Source organism: Haliotis cracherodii, unplaced genomic scaffold, assembly GCF_022045235.1.
Source record: "Haliotis cracherodii isolate W230 unplaced genomic scaffold, xgHalCrac1.p SCAF_6, whole genome shotgun sequence".
Taxonomy (NCBI): Eukaryota; Metazoa; Mollusca; class Gastropoda; order Lepetellida; family Haliotidae; genus Haliotis; species Haliotis cracherodii.
In genome coordinates, this window is record NW_027266319.1 from 30,051,110 (window position 1) to 30,073,958 (window position 22,849).

Genomic DNA, 22,849 nt, shown 5'->3' on the forward strand with positions numbered 1-22,849 from the left:
AAGCAGGTTTAGAAGTGATCTTCTTTAAACCCCAGGTTTGGAAGAGAACAGCTTAAAAACCTAGGTTTGGAAGATGAGCTGGTTACCAAGTTTACCCGAGCTTGTCAGGAACCTTATGTAATGTAGGGTAATCCCCTGCCCTTGGTTACAAATCAGGAGTTATCTGCCCATGACCCCTTCTGGTCTTCTCATCAGCTATTACTTGTATTAGATAAAATAAACTTGTCGGGCACATGTGATATACATGATATCGGAGTCTCATGACAGTTGTTTCCAGCTGTGATAAAGACATGTGGGTCGTAAGTGAAACAATGAATTGGTCTGGTTACGTGAAACCGACTTTGAAAACAGTTGCTGTCAAACAGAATAATCAAAGAGGCCAAAATACTCAAAGTTGTATTGTTTGTTTGTTGTTCAACTCCTAACTCAGCAATATTCCAGCTACAAGATTGAGGCCTGTAAATCTCTGAGTCAGAACCAGACAATCCAGTGACTGATATTGTGAGCAACGATCCATGATGTCGGGGTACGAGAACACGCTATCAACCAAGTGTCACTGAGCCTGACCATCCGATCCACTTAGTTGCCTCTCACACCAGCCTAGGTAGCTTGTGATCTAGTTTAATCCCGAAACCCTACGCATCCAGTCAGTATTAAATAGCAAACAACTCACCAACTTCCCGAGATGAGTAGCAATGGATGCAATAGTTCCTTCCTTCAATGTTCTTACTGTTACACTGAAACAAAGAAAGAGACAAATACTCTTAGAGAGCCGCTTAAAAGTTGATATCAGATAAAATTACATGAATTTGGATATTCATGATACTTATTCTGGCACAACACATTGCAATGTCCTTCTGAACTTCTAACCTGTAACACAAAACTCACAACTTGCCTCTTTCTTCCCTGGGCACCCCCTGCCCTGGGTTACAAATCAGGAGTTATCTGCCCATGATCCCTTCAAGTCTTCTCATCAGCTATTACTTGTACATGTATTAGATAAAATAAACTTGTCGGGGTTTTTACAATTCAAGCCAATGAAAAACAGTGCAAATCCTCATGTAAACTCAATATGAACAGCACCACCATTAATGATGGTTGGGGAACAATAAGCCATAATTGAGGAACTACAAGTATCTGGGTAAGTGCAGTATATCAGGGTTTTACACAATACAGAAATGTGCATCCAGTACGTACAAATGTAAAGACAGGAAGAAGAAAAAACGATAATATTATCTTCCCGAGGCAAGGGAGTTAGCTGACTATAAGCTGATAAAGTCCAGTCTCTACCCCGAACAAGGCTCAAATTATAGATAGGCTGTCCAAACGAGTCTATGCATCGTACATGTACAATCAAAATCGCATAACGAAATTGACATCCGTTCCGTAAACTGCAGTGCAGATTTCGGGTCGATTGCAGGATTTTCAAAACGTGTACCATCAACTTAGCGTCAACAGATCATGCAGATTTTTTCCAAACCTTTTCATGTTTACAATCAAGGGAAGAAAGATCGTTATTACAAAATAGATCTATCAGATTGTCTACAATTGGCATCGCCATTTTGTTTGAAGCAAATGCAAGTGATATAAGATGGGGAATCTGATCCGTCAATAGGAGGGACATAACTTGTAATAGCCACTGGTGGCGCTATAATTGACCCCAGAAATTCCAGTCCAATTCAGCAAGGGTAGAAACTGGACTTTAACAGTCAGTTAACTTCCTTGCCTCTGGAAGGTGAATAATTTTGATTGTACCAAATTCTTGACAAGAAATATAAAGGTCCTGTAATTGAAGTAAAGTGCACTATACAATTTTATTCCTTTACCCTCTTATTTCCTGTAAGGGCCCTTAAAAGGAATTATTGGGTATATAAATGTATAATATGAACAAAATTAACAATTATATTGACTTGCTATTGATTCAGCTCAGAATCTCCATTGCAACAGAATTTGATGAAAATGAGTCTTCTTTCTTGCCGCTTTTAGCAATAGTCAACCAGATATTGGCTTCAAACCAACATGACCAAGGCCATGCTTTAACAAATAGGCAACGCCATCCATCCCTCAAATGTGAAGAACTCACCTTGGTACACCTCCAGCTGTCATTCTGATCTTGATTCAGCGATTCTCGTGGACCTCTGAAAAAACATCAAGGTTGAAGGAGATAATGCCTTTAAAAACATGCAACATGTTTTGTTATGACTTGATCAATGTTGATGATACAGTGAGACAGCATTAAAACTACATATACATTTAAAAACCTTATCAGAACAGAATTGGGGCATTATACTCTGGATAAGCGAGGGTGAAGTATTCAACTTTTCTGGTGTCTGCTTCAACATGTTCAAGGAACACTAACCAACAAAACCTACCCCGAGTCATAACGTGACCTCTTGACATCAGGAACTCCACTAAAATCTCCCCTCAAGCCCTCTGCAGGGCGCTTCCCACTCTGACCACCACGCATGTCTTGCAGGGACTTCAATGCATGGGTTACCATGCTCATCTTGGGGGAATCTGTTTCCTTCCCTCTGTACCATTCAGGTGTGTTTTCAGGTGCCCTTCCACTTTGGTTGATCAGAGACACTCCTTTGTCATAACCTCCTGGCCACAGACCTGGACCTTGCTGATAGCCTTGCATGATGGTGTGGGCTCATATATTCCTGGATATCTGAAATGGTGAGATTATTTAACACTTAATTCTTTGATAAATGGAATGCCGTAATGCAGCAAAATGTGTTTCACATCAATTATTAATCCAAATGATAGTAGTGGCTTTTTCACATAGGCCCTGGTGACACATCGAGAAGTACAGAGTGATAACAAACTTAAGAATGCTTACTTCTATTCTCAACAGCTGCAATTCAGCCAAAATTTCGACAAAATCACCCAATATAGGTAACAAATAATGAAACATGCCGTGCATATGTGGAAAGAATGACATCCAACATTTCAGTTTAATTGAAATGAAACACCAGATTTTATCTTCGACCAAGATGGCGATTGATGTACCATGTCTATTTAAATATAATTTCCAGCGCTTCAGTAATATCGTCATCCATCTTCAGGGACCAGTGGATTCGGACACTATGACAAGGTATGCCACTATGACAGTTTGCCGAGCGCAGCCCGAGCTCTATTATCCACTCAATTACTGCGCTATAGTGCCACCGCTGTCTTGCTATACCATTACCATGCCTCACGCTCCGGTGACTCTAGCTTCACGTTCCAAAAACTTGCACGTCTTTACCATCCAACACCCTTTTCGATCATAGGGAAACTTACACGTCTTTACGATCCAACACCTCTTCCTTAGGGTTAGCTTGCTTTGAGCAAGGGTTAGCCATAAATTCTTACCTTTTCAAGCGTTAATCCCGTTAATCCAAATGGTCAGTCATGTTAACATAAACAATGGCGGTTGTGGTTTCACGAAAAAATGAATGGGAGACCTTGACGCCCCACGTATGCGCAATTCATTGTTTACTGAATTACGCATGCTTGTTAATGGGGTGCTAATGACTCGTCAAACGAGCACTGATTACATGTGATAGCGCTCGTGGTCCAGTGGTAGATCGTCGGCTAATTAACTCATTGAGCCGGCGAAGCGCGTTTGAGCCCCCACAGCGCTAATTGCATCTGTAAAATTGCGCCCGGTAGAGTGCACTACTCCCTCATGTTGCAATCAAGAATTATTTTAAGTTTGATCTTGCAATTGTGTCAACTTTCAATCCAGCAATAGCTAGTACCTCCACTCAACTACTCGACTTGACAATTCAAATTACATTCAGGTTATTGACAACAATGCACTGCGAATGGACTTTCAACACTTTTTCCATCTTTCAACACCAGTGCCGTCACTAGCGCAAACAAACACACTGATATTCGAGAAGCTTATCAAGAATAACAAACTGCTTGTACATCAAAACAAGGGTTAAACATGAATCGTATGTCATGTATACAAGGAAATAGCCATGTCAATTACCATAACATGAACAAAATTCTGAATGAAATCCTTGTATTTACTCGAAGCACGTCCATGAACGCGCTCTTCTTGTTGACCGGAAGTACGCATTTCTAGAAGCAAGCTCCTCACAGCGATAGTCCGTTCGCGGAGCTCTCTACTCGACTGAAGGTGTCACGCGCTGGGGAGGAGCTTGGTGCACATGGAAGCTCCTGACACAGAAAGATGACTGTGTTGTGTTGGAGTTTGTGTTTCTCTCATAAAGAGTACTCTCACAGACTAATTTGTGGCATTTTGTTTGTTTTGCTAATTAGGACCATTAGGAGTGGTCCATTTGATTTCTTGGGGTTACATAAAAACACAAGATAGACACAATTTTTATGGATAACAACTTCTTTAATACTGTGAAAAGCAACGTTTCGGTATAGATCCTTATACCGTTATACCTTATACCAGTGGTAAAATGATCTATACCGAAACGTCGCTTTTCACAGTATTAAAGAAGTTATTATCCATAAAAAATGTGTCTATCTTGTCATCCGTCAACTTCTAAGTAATGACTATCAAACAATAAAAACACAGCTCATATTTATTTGTAAATAAAAAACACAGCCGCCATCTTCTTGAAAAAAACAGTGAGTGAATTGGGTTGAACACCGCTTTATTCTAGTTATATCACGGCGTGTCAGGTCAATGTGGGAGGAAAGTCCGAAGTGATGCAGGTCTAAGACGTTTTCCATTTCAGTAAAACCAACGAGCACGGGTATGGTGCTGACAAACCTAGAAACATAATCGGGGCGAAGCGGGATTCGAACCCACAATCAAAGGTTTCTGGCTTGCCCAAGAGACGCAACTCTGCACAGCGAATCGCGGCGCCTCAGACGACTGGGCCACCCGTGCCCCCTATCAATACAGAATATTACGTGAGCAAATTCATAATCTTTGACACCGAGACATGAGCATGATAGACAGAATGCCTTAACACTTATCTGTTAATAATCATTTCAAATCTCCCATTTCAAGATGCCGCATCATGCAAGTCGCCATGTCCTTGGACAAGGTTATTAAACTTGTCCCGCTGTGATATGACTGAATCAGCTGTTGACTGTGATGTGCAATTCCCATTAAACATCATTTACCCTTACTTAGAAAAAATACAAAATAAACATACTTTATTGTCAAACGATATGAATTATATATCAACATCATTACAAGTTATACCATGAATGAGATTGAAAAAGAAGGCACTGTATCCACAGTTTGGAGGATGAGGTCAGTTGTTCAGTATTCGATCAACCATCAAGACATCAGGACATGAAACGTCCTCTTAACCTTCGGAATGTCACCAGTGTCAGTCAGTATTGTGATGCCCACCACGGGATACAATGCACGCCCCAACACGACCTTGAGAAGATGTGATACGTCTGAACACAAGAAATGGGATTCAACACCATTCTTCTCACTGGGCCTGTGCTAACATTTTTTATATGATTTGGTTTGTTGTTTAACGCCGCACTCAGCAATATTCCAGCTATATGACGGCGGTCTGTAAATAATCGAGTCTGGACCAGACAATCCAGTGATTAATATCATGAGCATCGACCCACGCAATTGGGATCGATGACATGCATCAACCAAGTCAGCGAGCCTGACCACCCGATCCCGTTAGTCGCCTTTTACGGCAAGCATGGGTTGCTGAAGACATATTCTACCCCGGTATCTTCACGGGATCTGTGGTAACTGATCCTTGTTATAAGGGCCGCCTGGTCGTGCTCTAATTTGACGGTCAAGCTGATCCCACAAGAGATCTGTAGGTGATACGTCTGTTGATTTTGGTGGCCAAGGCAAGAAGTTGTGTTATCTTGTTGAAACAGGGCGTGTCCTGTCCTGTAGCAGGGTAGAGAAATTGGCCAATCTAATGCTGTCGAGTGATGTTTCCTTCCAAAATAACCAGATCGCCCTTGACTTGTTGCACTGATAGGACTAATGATGCCACGTTGACTTGACTATACAGAGGCCACCTTGACTAGGGCTAATAATGCCACATTGACTGGGCTATAGATGCTGCCAAATCCAAACGGTTCGACATCCCGAATGCAACAATGTTCTCCTTGTCGGTGGTTGACACAAATCCTTCCATCTTCTAGGCAAATGAGTGAGTGAGTGAGTTTGGTTAAGCGCCACTTTTAACAGTATTCCAGTTATATCGCGGCGTGTCAGCTTAATGTGGGAGGAAGGCCCGAAGTGATGCAGGTCTCAGACGTTTACAACTTCGGCGAAACCCACCAGCACGGGTATGGTGCTGACAAACCTAGAAACATAATTGGGGCGAACCGGGATTCGAACCCACAATCATAGGTTTCTGGCGTGTCCCAGGGACGCAACTCTGCACAGCGAATCGCGGCGCGTTAGACGACTGGTCCACCCATGCCCCTAGGTCATTTAAGACCCACACTATGTATTACATTATTCCATTAATATAACAATTCTGTTTTCTATATAAACTGGCTGTGGACTCGACAATCTACATTTTCCCACTTATTTTATAAATAAAGTGTATTGCCAAATTAAATACTCGGGATAATATTGAGCGAAATACCCATATCCTGACGCGCATTTTCATTGGCTTGCGGCGTTTCGACACATGGCGGCCTTCGAGATGGGGACGAGCCTTGTTGTAGGTTATGGAGGCATGCGAGTGGTGACGAATGTCGTGCCCCTCTCGAAGGTCTCCATTTTGGCGCATGAACACGATAACTACTTCAAACAAGAACGAAAACTCTATTCGACCCTCGTTGGATAATAAATTCAACAAAATAAATGTCATGCACTCCCTTATTCGCGCCATGTCTATGCAAAGATGCCTTCACTGCTCCCTAAGTCGAGTCACTTTTCTGCAGCCCCAGTTTCTACACGAGGAGCGTTCGTTCGTAATAGCAAGTCCATCTTAGGAAAGCCTTACATTGAATGTCAAACGTTTCCCCGAATAGCCTGGACAGTAAACGATACAATGACAGCTTCATATTAGAGAACTATTCCAGGTCCCGTCCTTGTGTGTGCCCTCAAGGCCCTATCCTCGTGCAATGTTCTAATTCCGTTCTTCTAAGGTAGTGAATTTATGGAGGTCAACTTCATTATTATGAGAAACTTATACTTACACCCTCATCAGGTGAATAAATGCTATGGGGCAGAGAACATATATACTCACACGCAAAAGAAACGCAAGTGGTTTTAAGCAAATAGGTAACAAACACGGAACCATAAATTGTTACGAGTTTTAGCATGTAGTGAAGCCTGGTGGTGTTATATTTTTGGTTGCATTTAGGAAGCCTCGAGTAAAACGCAACATAAAAAACGAATCGCCAAAACGCACCATTTCAATGAATATGTGGGTATCATGCACCCTTTTCTCGCGAAATCAAAAATGCTCGAACTGTCAGTAACTGTAGTGGGTATAAAACTGTGGCCGATTCTTGGACCTACCACTCCTTGGTCAACAATGCCATGCCTAACTCAAATTCAGAGAAACCAGGCTATTGGACGTTTGGAAGCTAGGGAGTCTGTCCAAGATGTCGCCCGTCATTTCAACGTTAACATAACCACAATTTACCGTCTCCTGCATCAATACAATGCTACACAGACCACAGATGACCTTCCCCGGAGCGGTCGTCCTAGGGTCACCACACCTCGACAAGATCGGCAGATTACCCGTCAACACCAGCGACATCCGTTCCTATCTGCAAGTGAAAGTGCTCGACAGACCATAGGAACACATAATCGACACATTAGCCGGGACACTGTGATCCGACGTCTCCGTTCCAACTACCTCAGAAGTCGCCGACCAGCACGTCGCCCTGTTCTCCAACCACGGCATCGACAAGCACGGCTTTAGTGGGCACAGGGTCATCGCGTCATCGTGAGTGGAGGCGTGTCATCTTCTCTGATGACAGTCACTGTTGTGTCTCCCATGCAGACGGAAGATTCAGAATTTGGCGGCGTCAAGGTGATCGTTTCGCTGACAGAAACGTTGTGGAAAGGGATCCATGGGGTGGACCTAGCGTCATGATATGGGCAGGGATTGGACTTACTGCGTGACTTGGACCCATGTGCTTTCTGAATGTTGGTCAAGATCTGGGACACGGCGTAACTGCTCAGCGGTATATCGACCAAGTGATCAGACCCCACGTTGTTCCATTTTTGGCACAACATCAACAACACATTTTCCAGCAGGACAACGCTCGTCCCCATGTTGCCAGAGCTACCATGGCCTTTCTGCAACCGTGGCCAGCCCTCGGTCCTGATCTGAACCCCATCGAACACTTGTGGGATGAGGTTCAAAGGCGTCTGCACAATGTGCGCCCAGTCCCTACAACTGCCGATGAACTACGCACAGCTGCTCTGGATGTGTGCAGGAGGACACCTAGGGCCTTCACAAATCGTCTGATTCACTCAATGTACAGGATATGTTTGGCAGTGATCAATGCTAATGGTGGTCACACCAGGTATTGACTGACATTTTGGGTATTGACCCGAAACTGTGTAAGCCCTTAACATTTGAAAAAACCCAATTATGTCGTCTGCCTTTTAATCCATTAAACTGTCTTCAGTCAATTTTTTTGTCAATCTTGCCCTACTAGTATTTCTTGTCTTTACTGTTGAAAATAAATAACATGTATACTTGCGTTTCTTTTGCATGTGAGTATATATGTACTTCTAAGAACAACAAAAGTGATAAGATAACAAAAGTGGAACCTTAACAAGGAGGAGCCAACAGATAATTGGCGCTGTTAGGAGATTAGCAATGGTTGCTTGGTTGTTTTACGCCGCACTCAGCAATGTTCCAGCTATATGACTGCGGTCTGTAAATAATCGAGTCTGGACCGATTAGCAATGAAAAAAAAAGGAAGCCAACACTTAACTTATCACTGATTGGTAATAGGCAATGGACAGGCTGGGGGTAATTAGCACCGAAACAGTAAAAGAATGGAAACGACAACAGACAAATGGAAGCAAACTTGATAATAACCACCGACAAAGATCAAAGCAATAAATCCCAAGCACTGGGCAGACAGGTTCCCTTGGTCACGGTTCATGACTGGCTGGTGTCTCCTGATGTCAATGGCTTCTTGAAGTCATCTTAGTCATATATTAGTTATCTTTGTTGCCAGTCGTTGTTGGTAGACAGGACTTTGGTGGCTTCCCACATCATGTTATGGTCTTGGTTCTTGAGTGTGTGTTTTGAAATGGCGGATTTCAGGTCTAGTTTGTTGCAGGGGATCTTGTTCTATTTCCTGCAAATTACAGTGTCCGATGAGTTCAGCTCGTTATTGCACTAAGGTTCTTGTGACGCAATTGCAAATCTTTTATTAGGAAAACAGTCGTGGCGTGGTCGCCGCCATGCTGGAGGTCGTTCGTCACGCCATTGGCAACCGGGTCGTTCTCAGTTGGGATCGCGATGCTGAGGATCGCGGTCATAGTGGGAAGATCGATTGGAATGCTACCGTTTTGTTTCTTGTCTGATATTCTCATTTCTAGGGATGGAAAGGCATCATCCCATGCCATTCAGTTTGTTTGTTTGTTTGTTGTTTAACGACGCACTCAGCAATATTTCAGCTATATGACGGCGGTGACGTTCGGTAAATAGGTTATGTAGTTCACCTTCAACGAAAAGGTAACAAATAAAACGTGGTGCTATTACTTCTTGGCTGGTATTCGCATCCTCATCGAATCTCCTTTCCCTATCCAGGGACCACACATTGTTTTCTTTTAGACAGTAGTCTTGTGTGGTATTCAGTAAAGAAATTGGCTCTGCGGTTCACCTTCAGCAAAACGGTAATTGTGTGCAATTACAGGCGGTGTTTCTTGAATGTTATTTTCCTTTCTATTTTTAAATGCAAGACATATGTAAAATAAAAAATATATATTGACCTTTCATACGCACATTCTGATTGGTTTGTAGTATTTTCGCACATAACATTCATCGATAGGGGGACGAGTCTTGTTGCAGGTTACGGAAAGGGGCGAGTGGTGACGAATGTATCCTAATGTTCACCTGTGCATAATTTCAGAAGCACGTGTATTCATAACACTAGCCAATTAATAATAGGAGGCATGGAAAACCATTATTTGAGCCATAACAAAGAATTAAAATATATTTTATATTTAAACTTGCCGTGAAGTGACTTGTTTTGGAGGTGAACACTTTTACCCCATGAAAACGGTATCAATAAACTCGTAAATGCAGGCTGTAGTTTAAACATGTGCTAATACCAGGGAATGTACTGATAATATCTGATCAGAATTAAAAATTGAAGTATCACTGTCACAAATAGGCAAAGAAATCTTTAAATGTCGTGTCAGACAGCATATCGAATAATGGTTCATCTCAGGATGTCATACAGCCTTGTGGTTGCAACCTTTGCCTTAAAGTTTACACACCGAATTAAGATCGAGCTACGGTTGCTTTGTGAAACGGGCGTAACTTCAGACTATTAGACTAAGGTGACCTGTGGTTGAGGTGAACATGAGCCGAGGTTGTAGTGTGTAATGTCAACAAATGGCTCATGTGCAATCATTCCAATAGCTCATATGATATACTGGCGTCCTCAGTAAGATATTCCTTGTATTCATTAATTAAGAACAGGAAAATCTCTAAAAGTTCCACCTTAGTTTGTTACATTGGTGCTTGGAAATCTGTGTTTGAATGTCCTGATATGGGGTGGGATCAGAAGAGCTGGAAGAACATGTCCTACAGCGGCGCAAGATGGCAAGTGTGCGCAACACCGATAACATTAGGGATGTGTTCGTGAGGCAGTATGCTGGTGTAATCGGACGGTTTTTCATCCTTATGGACGATAACCTCATCGTGCCAGGGCGTTGATGCCAACTTATAGCAGTAGACCATTGTCCGCATGAAGTAGCCAGTTATGTCACCAATCTGAACCCCATCAAACAAATGTGGAACGAGATGAAGATCGCCCTGTACTTCTGGCAACTCTGAAGGAACTTGCAATGCTGTCACTGAAGAAGTGAACAATCTTCCCTTGGCAACAATCCAGACAACAGGGAGCATGAGACCACGGTGTCAGGCTGTATTCGCATCACGATCACATACCCGCTACTTAGGGTATTTCTTTTTGACAATTTAGGGTGTTTTTTATAGATCTTTTTACGTTTCAGTTTTGGTCTGATACTCCTATTTTGATGTTTGATCCGACTGATTATTGATCACGCGTCAGCATTGTGTGGCACATAACAGACCTTTTCGTTAAACATGTTTTCACGCAATATTGTCTTAGGCTATTTCAACAGATGCACACAATTTGACCTTGAGTAGTATAACATAAAACAATCAGAGATATTTCATTTTCCTCGCCCACAGTGTTCCGAATGCATAAAGAATCTCCGGAACTCTGCTATTTATATCCCTTTTTAAACAATGTCTTCTATACTAACCGCTTAAGAAGTTACGGCCTAAGTGCTCGACCTGCTATTCGTCCTATTATGACATTACGTCATTGCCGGGCACATCTACAATGGTCCAGACATGTCAGCCACCCTCTGTACTGGTGAAGACGTGTGATGTTCACTGACGACTCACATTTTGTTTCATGCAATAACATTGCTTTTGAATAAATTTCTGCAGTACATTTACTGTATTCATTGTTTGCTATGCAGTTTCTTTTTGGGGGTTAGTATATAATTTCTTGTTGCCTTTTATAGGTTTAAATCCACGCGAGACCTATTTTACATTTTGTAATAATGCTAACAGGAAACTGTCCCATTCTATGTGCTGTCTTCAGCTGTAAGCACTATTACACTTTAGCTGGCCACAGACATGTAGTGCAGGTGATTGGTCAGAGCATCATAAACCAACGTTTCATAATACTAAGATAAGAAAAACTCGTTTTTACTTTTATATGCAGTCTTTCTGTGCAAAATAACATAATTAGCCAAGACAACGTAAGGCATTAAAGTACCTACAGTATACTTGTGAGGTAAAATCTTCTGAACTGTTATATCCATGCATATCAACGCAGAGGATCAGAAAATGACCTTGAGACAAGTTGGTTTGGCCGTAAAAAAAAAATGACAACAAATTCAATAACAGTCTGAAATTCAATATATTTTATTATAGAAGAATAGCTCATATTGATCAATAACCTATTCATTGTTGTATAAGTCTTTCTCTTACGTCAAGTAAAATGAAAGAGAACTGACATAAAACCTATCAGTTAAAATAAAAAAAGATCATTGAACACATCTTCATCATTGATATTCTTCTGACTCCATGATATAAACTCAGAATTCTCATCTCATTCAGTCCAGGAAATTAGAGAAGAGTACTGAGATTGGATCAAGAAGACATTTAGTCAAAGACAAATAGAGCAAATCCCAACCCCTTAAGTTTGTTGCATATTTATATGAATAACTGACAGTGTAAGACATGTATCAGTTCAATTTTGAAAGAAACTGATGATTGTTGTAATGTGGAATTGTTAATTGTGTGTGTGGCTGCCTGTAGTAGTCTGGACTAGCGCCCATTTTATAGTGCTAGGCCACCGAGATACATACCACAGTTTAACATGGAAACCCTACTCCGACACGGTATACAGACTTGAGCCGACCAGTCCTGTTTTTATTCCCTTAATGCTGAGCGCCAGGCAGGAAAACCACAAGTATCATTCTTTGCCTTTAAACATTGAAACACCGACCTTCCTTTCGCCAGCAGATGCTCTATCTAAACCACAAAGCAATGAGTTTAAGGGCTACGTCAATAGAGTAGTCTAGACTAGGTGTATTGCAGACACGTGGAAGACAGGTATTTACCACTTCCAATTTGGTCAGTATGGTTAGCAGCAGCTCTATCCAATACACCACAGAGACGGTCAAATCACCAGATACAGCTTCTTGATGTTTACTTCAGCACACACAAGTGATGTTTTCCTGATTCACGCAAGCACAGTATTAAGCCTGAGTAAAGGCTTTACCTCAAAACGAATCAGAAGATAGTTTGGCTGTGAAGAGGATATCTGTTGAAAATCTTAAAGATTTAATAGTGTTATGACATCCAAAATGGAAATTAATGTCTGCAATGTAATAGAGGTAGAGTATTTGACGGAATTCTTGGTTCTCAGCATGACAAACTCTACATGGACTGCACCAACAAGTCATCACTGTAATCATAATGTCCTCATCATCTCCAAGAAAATGTACAGACATCTTCAGTAACAGCAGAATGTCTGACTGTTGTACAGAGAACTTTGTTGCCTCTGGCCTTGGTTCCACAGCTTGTATAGTACTGCCTGCTGCAAAATATTCTCATTATCGGTCACATATTCTTCCACAATATGCCCCTCGAAGGACCTCCAACAGCTGTTCTGATGGGCAATGGCATCTGGTCATTTCAAAAGCATGTATCTTCATAATGATTATCAACAAAGTTTCCAATTCACACTGCATCCATGACAACAAAGTCATCCAAGCCAAACTCACCGAGGCTACCATCTCCACTGAGATCACCCTCACTGATATCATCATGTTCCTGTTCAAACTGCTTCCACTTGTTTCCCTCGGTCTTATTGCCACCTTTCCTTCTCGTTACCTCTGCTGATCTGGTCCTTATTTTTTAAGGTGACTTACTCATTCTTGAAGCTCTGACCCTTTGTCTTGGAGCTGTCATCCTTGTCTCTCCACTTGATGCAATGCATCTTTTGACATTTTGTGGTACCACCATCAACAAAGTCCTTTTCATGAGTCATCCTCTTTGAAAAGTTCAGTGAGTTTTGAAATCTCCTGACCTCTCTTTCTTTCAATACCACTTTCAATACGATTCATTTGTATTGAAACTTTTGCCATGTGCTGTGGATCCTTGTCTTCAATCAGCTCTTGTCATTGAGTTGCCTTGAAACTATCACTTTCGTTTTGAGAATCTTCTATCTCTGTCATATCCAACCCCTCGCCAAGTGCTGTCCTGTTGGGCACTCCATGTCCTGACTCTATCAAAATCCTCTTTATACTCATTATACATCCCATAGTTAACTCTCTCATTATGTACATATCCTTCATCCTCTTCAATTAATGGTCCATGACCTTCATTAAAGTGTTCATTGGAAACTTGGTTACTATCCACCTCTTCAAAGACCTCATATTCATCTTCCCGTCCCTCTCTATACCTGCTGAGGGGAGGGCTAAACTGTCTTCTTTCATCCAAGACAGACTCTCTTGGCATTTGCTCCTCAAACCTTTGTGACCTTCTATCCTCATTCCTCCTCATGCTGTGAATGCTACTACTGCTACTAATTCTGTCATCCTCTCTATATTCCAAATACTCTTCTTCAGAAAATCTATCGTCCTCAATGTACTCCTCTTGACACCTCTCGTAAATCTGCATGTCTCTTTCATCAAGAATTCTGTGACCACTTGTTGTTTCTCCCCCTCCATAGCCTCTCTGACCATGACTTCTTGACTCTTCCCTGATTCTATTGCTCCTTGACCCTTGGTCCATTCCATGATACATGTCATTAGTTTCTTCACCCATTTGCTCTCTCTTTTTAACAGGACCTCCTTCTCCCATCACAAAACCATCATCCATCACATGAACTCCATCTTCATCCACATAGGCCAGAACATATTCTTCATCTTCATTCCCATATTCATCCATGTACACTTCCACATGTTCCTCTTTTTCTACATTCCAATCTCTCCTGTTCTGAAATTCTTCCCTTGACCCACCACGGTTATCTGTCCTTTGATGAAATTTATTGCTTGACCGAGCGTGTTTATCTGTCCTTCGCTGGACGTCTTCTCTTGTTCGAGCACGGTGATCTGCCCATTGCTGAAGGTCTTCACCTGTATGACCATGATTATCTGCCCTTTGCTGGAGGTCTTCACCTGTATGACTTCGGTAATCTGTCCTTTGCTGGAGGTCTTCACCTGTATGACTTCGGTAATCTGTTCTTTGCTGGAGGTCTTCACTTGACCAACCACGGTTGTTTGTCCTTAGCTGAAATTTATTCCTTAAGCAAGGGTGATTATTTGCCCTTTGCTGTAGGTGTTCACTTGCACGACCAAGGTTATCTGCCCTTTGCTGGATGTCTTCACCTTCCTGACTATGGTTATCTGCCCTTTGCCGAAGGTCTTCACCTGCCTGACCACTGTTGTCTGTCCTTTGCTGCAATTTATTCCTTGACCGAGGGCAGTTATCTGTCCTTTGCTGAAATTCTTTTCTTGACCATTCACGGTTATCTGTTCTTTGCTGAAAACCTGCCTCTCTACTTCCTTCATCTGTTTCAGTCAATGTCATCTTCTCATCTTGTTTAAGCATATCTATAATCTCATTTTTAGCCCATGAAATACCTTTTCTAATTAAATCAGCATCTACATTAGCTCTCTTTGACTGATACTTCACCATGCCAATGGACTTCATAAGCAACTGACCTAAGACCTTATTGTCAACAAGGCCTGGTTTTATCTTCCCTTCTTTAGAATGTCCTTGATTACTTGCAGGTGACACAGTTGCAGCCTTTGTGTATATGTTTGTAGTTTTCCCCGCTACTTGCTCATTTCTATAGTCTCCAACCACTTTCTGAGCAATAGTTTGCGCTCTTGCTTTCATATCCTCATGTGCTTGGCTTAATGTTCCTTTAACTTCCAAATTTACATTTGATTCTTCATCTGAAAACTCCTTCAACATTTCCTTTGGATCTGTATCTACACCATAATCTGTCCTTCGCTGAAATTTATCTCTTGCCCTAGAGTCTTTATCTGTCCTTTGCTGAATGTCTTCACTTGTTCGACCATGGGGATCTGTCCTTTGCTGGAGGTCTTTCCTTGACTGACCACTGTTATCTGAAAACTCCTTCAACGTTTCCTTTGGCTCTTCATGTTTTTTATCATCCTCTTCTTCTTCTCCCACATCCTCTTTAAGCCTTCTTCTTAATTCAATATTAGCATCCTCTAATCTTTCCATCATGTGGAATCCATTCTGTGGTTCATTGCTGGTTTTCTCCTGTTTTGAAGACCTTTTCTGTACATCTTTTGTTGACTTTTTCTGAGTTTCTTTGGAGCCCTTGTAAACACTGATTAAATCCAGAGGATTGAGTGGAGGAGTGGAGCAAGGATCTGCACTTGGCATTGTTACTGACTGGGAATCAATGGGTGGTTGTTTCATTAGTACCTCTGGCTGAGACATTTGTGGTTGGACAGGTTGAGGTGCACTTCCATGTTGCAGAGATTGACTGATTACTTGCCCAGTCAGTGGGAGTTGTGGTGGAGTAACTGCTTGAGGATAAGTTTGTGGAACAACTGAAGAAGTTACTGTAGCACCAACTTGGGGCTGTGGTGGAGCCATTATTGGAGCTTGCTGTGATTGTGCACTTTCTTGGGGTTGAAATGGAGCTTGAGAATAGCTTACAGGAGGAACTATGTGTGATTGAGTATCCAAAACAGGCCTTGAAGCAGCGGCCACTGTTTTTTGAGTAAAGGTTTTTGCAATCCCAGAAGCAGATGGCTGAGGATATGCTGGAAGATGTAATGGGCTTGCTACAGCAAGCTGAGGCGTCAAGACTGAAGGTCTAGGGGGAGGTGGCACAGGGTTGGGGACTGATGCTGTGGAGGGATAGAAGGGTGTTACAACCCCTAGTAAAGGAACTGCTTGTTGGGTGGGTATATCTGTAGGAGGTGGGACTGGGTGTCTGTCCATCAATGGCGGAGCACTGACAATTGTTGGTTGAGACTGAATATGCTGTTGTGAAGGAAGTGGCACATGGGTTGCCATAGGTGGTGGATCAAACCTGTGAACAGACTGCTGGGTTGGCAAGCTGGGTACCAAGTTGGGCCTTGGCACATTCTGGCCAGACTGCAATGGTGGACTGGATGAAGCTGTGCGCTTTTTCTTTGTAGACCTGTTTCCATCATGAATACTTCTTGAACCCATACCTGAAATTGTTTGTATGTGTGTCCGGGATCTGGCTACTTGTTCTTCAGTTTCATGCTGACTACTCTCAAGACTTAAGTTCTGAGACTCTTCAAAGTTGGCTTCAAGATCTTCTGGTTCTTTTTCAGTGTACATCTCTATGTTCGGATGCACATGTTTCACATGAAACTGAAGAGCTGCTTTCTTTTTGAATGTTTTAGGGCATATTGGACACCTAAGGTGAGTGAGTTCAGAAACATGTTTTTTGTTCTGTATGTTAAGGGACTCATCCATAGTGCCAGTAAACGTGCATTCTGTGAACTTGTGGATATCTCTAGCATCTTCTTTTAATGTGGGTGGAGGTTTTAATCTGGTTGGTTCATGCTGAGAAGGCTCTGCAGCGCTCATACATCTTTCCTTTGTCACATTGCCTGGCATGACATAGTGAATGTTATCCCTCTCCTGCCGTTTAGCCTTTTGTAGGAAATTTGACTTTTCTATCTTGTCCTCAACACCGTGAAAGAAATCCAGGTGTTCACAAAGATCATCTGCATCCATACATCCCACATCACAGAATGAACAGATGAGATAGAGAACCTTTGCTTCGTGTCGCTCAATCCAGTGACGCTCAAACTGCAATGATGTTCCTTTATAGAAACATCCAGGAACATTGCAATCATATTCAGTTCCTAATGGAATATATGGTGGTGTGCCTGAGACACTGTCTGCTGGTGACAAACCTGGAACAAAAGGTTCTGGGCTGGACTGCCTTCTTGGCTTGACATCTTCAGGCAACAACCTTGGCTGGTACACTTTGGGTAACTTTTGTGGATGTGTATCTTCAGGTATCCTACGTGACTGGACATTCTCAGGCATCCTTCGTGATTTGGCATCTTCAGGCAACCTTTGTTGTTGGACACATTCAGGCATTCTCCGTGACGGGAAATCTTCAGACATCCTTCGTGACTCGGCATCTTCAGGCAACCTTTGTGGCTCAATAGCATCTTGTGGATGACTAACTTCATGCAATCTCTGTGATTTTACAGTTTCAGGCAATCTTCGTGTTTGGACAGTTTCATGGTACCTTTGTTTCCTCCAAGATTGAAAGGCTTCTGATGACTGCCCCTGAAGAAACAACATTGAAGCATGTAAAGCTGGAGTTAGCTGACATATGTTTTAGGTTTTAGAAAGTAATTGGATCCTGTAAACATATAAAGTAGCAACAATTATGTGGATGCTATTCAAAGAGGCACATACAATGTTTGAAATGTGAAGAGAAGTGTATCATTATGAAATTGTCATAATTTCTGTCTTAATTACATTATACAAACAGATCTTGTTGCTATGGGACATAACTTTGCACATCTGAGTTGACAATCAGCTCCTGTAGCCAGGGGAAGTAACTCTGCACAACTGTGTTGACAACAAATCCTGACGCCAGGAAACATAACTCTACCACAGCTAGGTTGACAACCAGATCCTCACACTTTTTATGGACAACAACTTTGTTTATTCTTTGTCACTGTTTATTCCTTGCTTCTTCTAGCTACTTCAAAGTTCATATACAGGACACTCGGCTGAAGAAAACCCTGTTACCACCAACAAGATCAAAAAGTTATCAGAGAGAAATGCCACATGTATCCATCAAAAGACCAAAGTTCCGTAAGTTCCAAGAGCTTATAACGCAAAGCAACAAACGACCAACTCATTCCAGAAATAATACCAGGCACATTCAAAACTGTAGGCAACCTGAGCAGCAAAGCCCTGACCCAAGCACATGAAACCCTCCTAGCCAAAGGTCTCAAATTCATACCCACATCCGCCAAGAGGAAAACAGATGGGTTCATCACTGGCATAGAAGATGGACTCCAGAACTAGCACTGAGTGGCAACATAGACACAAACAATTGATCATCACTATATTGACTAAACCCAAAATGTCTAACACAACACTTAAATTATAGTATGCCACAATAAGGTGAGGTGAAATGAGGTTTAACGTTGTGTCCAAGATTATTGCACTTATATAGCGACGTGCATGCGTGTGTGTGTGTGACTGATGCCGATTTTATAGTGCTAACCCACTGGGATACCATGCTGCAGTTTGACATGAATACCCCACACAGACACAGTATACCGACTCTGAGCTGACATGTCCTTGTTTTACTCCCTTAAAGCCGAGGGACAGACAGGGTAAGAACAAGTACCATCTTTTAACGTATTTTGGTATGACACGGCTGGGGATCAAACCCCAGACGTTCCACTCTTCGGTCGGACGCTCTACCACTTGACCACGGAGACGATCACCAAAACATGTGTGAGGTGTGGTGAGGTGTGGTGAGGTGTGGTGAGGTGTGGTGAGGTGTGGTGAGGTGTGGTGAGGTGTGGTGAGGTGAGGTGAGGTAAGGTGAGGTGAGGTGAGGTGAAATGGCTGTAATAATGCACTTAATAGCAATGTGCCTGCACATGGATGTGTGTGGCTGTTTGTACTAGTGTGGACTTTTGTAGGATTTATGGCCCCACACAGACACTGTATACCAATTCCAAGTTAACCAGTCCTCGTTTTATACCATTAATGCCAAGTGCTAGGCCGGGTACCAACAAGTACCATCTATTAATGTCTTTTGGAATAATGCTGACATGGTATCTAACCACCGACCTTCCATTCTCTGGGTAGACACTCTATCCAGAAGACCACGGAAACAATGAAAATATATCAAACTGTCAAAAACACAGAACATGAAAACTCTGGTCTAAATGCCACTTTCTCATTGACTGACGTCAATATTCACAATATTTTATGTTGTTGAATTGAAGAAATAACAATGGCAACAATTTTATTGAGCATGAACATCCTCTTGTCTACCAGTAACACTGTTATTGAAAATGAACTTCTACTTACCTACTGGTAACAGTATCTTTGAATATGAACTCCCCCTTGTCTTCTGGTAACAATGTTACTGAATATACAAGACTTGTATACATGACACACCTTTGAAAGTAACCTAGAACTTCAAGCTTGGTTAAAGCAATGACTAAGTGACTCACAGGACTGGAGGGTCTGGCAGATCTTGCAGGTCTAACAGGAGCATCCTGGGCAGATCTTGCAGGTATAGCAGGAGCATCCTGGGGAGATCTTGCAGGTCTAGCAGGAGCATCCTGGGGAGATCTTGCAGGTCTAGCAGGAGCATCAAGGGGAGATCTTGCAGGTCTAGCAGAAGCATCCTGGGGAGATCTGGCAGGTCTACCAGGAGCATTCTGGGGAGATCTGGCAGGTCTAGCAGGAGTATCCAGGGGAGATCTTGCAGAAGCATCCTTGGGAGATCTTGCAGGTCTAGCAGGAGCATCCCGGGTGACATCAGATTTATGAGAGTCGGAAGCTGTTCACAAAGCATGAAGCATGAATGTATCTTTGTGTTATAGTCAGTAACATGGTAATGTCACAGATGTAGGACAGCCACAATACTGTAGCATCACAGCAACATTACAGCAACTATATAGCACAATACAGCAATAATGTAATGCATCACAGCTGTATCACAGCCACATTACACTTGTATCACAGCAACACTACAGCAATAATGCAGCAGTATCACAGCTGTAGGACAGCCACAATACTCTTGTATCACAAAAACTATAAGCACACAATTGAAAAAAAACCTAATGCACATAATACAAGTATTAGATTTTTGGTTTTTTTTTTTTGTTTAATGACGCACTCAACAATATTCCAGCTATATGAAGGCGGTCTGTAAATAATTGAGTTTGGACCAGAACATCGTGTGATTGACATCATGAGCATCGATCCACGCAATTGGGATACAATGACATGCATCAACCAAGTCAGCGAGCCTGACCACCCGATCCCATTAGTTGCCTCTTACGACAAGCATAGTCACCTTTTACAGCAATCATTGGTTGCTGAAGACCTATTCTTCCCCGGATCTTCACAGGTCACAAATATTAGATAAAATGATTGTGTATATATTATTATCATATAATGGGTAGGTTTCCCGGCAGGATAAAGCCAAAGGAGAAAAAACAATATCCGTTGAGGACAGATGCGGATAGAGATGCAAATATCAAAGGTCAAGTAGAGACTACTTTCAGTGTTTGTAAACAAACATGGCGTAGCCCTTGTCATTCGGCGATTGAGTCAGAATTAATCATCGGGAATGTGGATAAACTAAAGTGATAATTGCTATCATTATCAAAAGAACAGTCTAACATACTGAAAATCAGTGTCCAACTGTGACGTAGCTAAGGCATTTTATAAGGTTTGGTAACTTTGGAGACATAAATTTCGAAACAATTTTGCGAGGGCACTAGGCCTAGCCAAGTGGGATCAGAAGCCATATCTGTGCTTGTCACCCTCTGCAGCTTGAAACCTTTTCCACAAATTGAAATAGTTTGATGTAGCTGAAATATGTTTGAATTGATACCTCGTTTCGTTTTGTCACTGTGTGTACATCTTACTGTGCTTAACGTTATGACAGGACAGGCTGACTGTCAACAACGTCTGACCGTGGCCATGACGTCTCATAGACTAGGGTTAGAGTAGCTTCCCTTTGACAAAGGGCAGTTACTCTAGTGGACAGACCAATGGATTGCCGCGAAAGGCAAGAGAAGACAAATGTTGTTTTGCGTATATGTTGCTTCTCCACTGTATAAGAAACAGATTTCAGTTGGAACTATATTGGCTACTGTCACTGTCCGACTGACACATCACTTGCCCTGTGACTTAATAAATATAAAGCACGCATTCCAGGAAAACTCGCAATGTTTTAGTAATGTTTGTGAGAGAGGGAAAGCGATTTTCAAGCTCAGAATTACAGAATGACATCGTATGATAAAGAGGTTATCACGCTTGTGTGTTTGGGAATGGTAAATATCCTGTATAAGGAATAAACACTATTTTGTTTTCTAGTTAATTACCAAAATGTCAAGATGTGTACAAAAAATTGAGTACCCTCTAAAACTGAATACCAATCAAAATCAAACCCCTGAGTAAAGTACCAAATAACCAAAAGCTAATCTGGGCTCTGTTAAACACTGGGTTCTTCCCTCATCCACTTTCTGATAACCCTTGTAACAGGCAGGGCAGAGATTGATAGATTGCATTTTCAAAACAAGAGTCATCAGAAGATGACAAATCTCTCCGGGCCACACAAATTTGAAAGAACAAATCATTTGACTGTTACAGTAAGTCAAATTTGATGAGAGAATTTCTCTCTAATCTATCTGTCTGTATACAAGAGTAGTTAGTGAGCTTCAAATCTTCTCATTTCTTGGAATAATTTGTTAACGTGACATTTGTCAGTGAATGCAAAGCCAAATATGCATTTTGAGAGAATTTAAGAGCATGGTAAAAACAACTGAAAAATTCAATGATCTATATATGTGTTGAATCTCACAACTTTTTAAACAAATACCAAACTTCATTACATTTTGAAAAAAATGACTGAGTAATGGCAATAAAAAAGGTTATTCAATATGGCTGCTGTGGTGGCCATATTAGATTCATTTGGGCAGACCCAATCCATATCAGTCTGGGGACCGAATAATCGACTTGGGTCCTTCTTGCTGTCCTTATCTCATTCAAATTAGATCTTAGTATCCTTTGAGATTGTTTCTGTCCCTGAATACCCACAGGCATCTATATGAAATGAACAGAAAACTCTATTTTCTTACCTCTAAGTGGTTTCTGCACCTGTAATAAATAAAAAATGAACTATACATAAACTGCAGTTTTCATATTTTCGTTGTAAATCTTATAATGGTATGGGTGTGACAAATATCAGTTTTGTTTTCAATACCATCAATCTCATTAAAATCAGATCTTAGTTCTCGCTACCGCTAAACAAAGATCTGAGGACACCCCATTACGGGTCACGTCGGACCGACCTTGTGTGAACTTTGACCGACCAATGGAATGACTGACAAGAAGTCTACATTAGCCAATCAGAAGGCAGC

At 41.8% G+C, this 22,849-nt stretch overlaps 2 protein-coding genes across 4 annotated transcripts in view; both read right to left on the minus strand.

Moving 5' to 3' along the window:
- LOC139444607 (uncharacterized) overlaps positions 1-4,070 on the minus strand; it is a 64,943-nt gene extending 60,873 nt beyond the window's left edge. For all 3 annotated transcript variants that reach the window (XM_071225512.1, XM_071225513.1, XM_071225511.1), the window contains exons 1-4: positions 3,983-4,070; positions 2,373-2,671; positions 2,084-2,138; positions 674-737 (exon numbers count right to left, since the gene is read on the minus strand). In XM_071225512.1, the coding sequence (XP_071081613.1) occupies positions 674-737; positions 2,084-2,138; positions 2,373-2,641 (388 nt within the window). In that variant the 5' untranslated portion in view covers positions 2,642-2,671; positions 3,983-4,070. The remainder of the gene's footprint in view (positions 1-673; positions 738-2,083; positions 2,139-2,372; positions 2,672-3,982) is intronic.
- An 8,062-nt stretch (positions 4,071-12,132) lies between these two features.
- Positions 12,133-22,849, minus strand: part of LOC139445103 (uncharacterized) — a 44,734-nt gene continuing 34,017 nt past the window's right edge. The window contains exons 22-24 of the mRNA XM_071226193.1: positions 22,568-22,586; positions 19,925-20,256; positions 12,133-18,002 (exon numbers count right to left, since the gene is read on the minus strand). Coding sequence (XP_071082294.1) covers positions 13,875-18,002; positions 19,925-20,256; positions 22,568-22,586 — 4,479 coding nt within the window. The 3' untranslated portion in view covers positions 12,133-13,874. The remainder of the gene's footprint in view (positions 18,003-19,924; positions 20,257-22,567; positions 22,587-22,849) is intronic.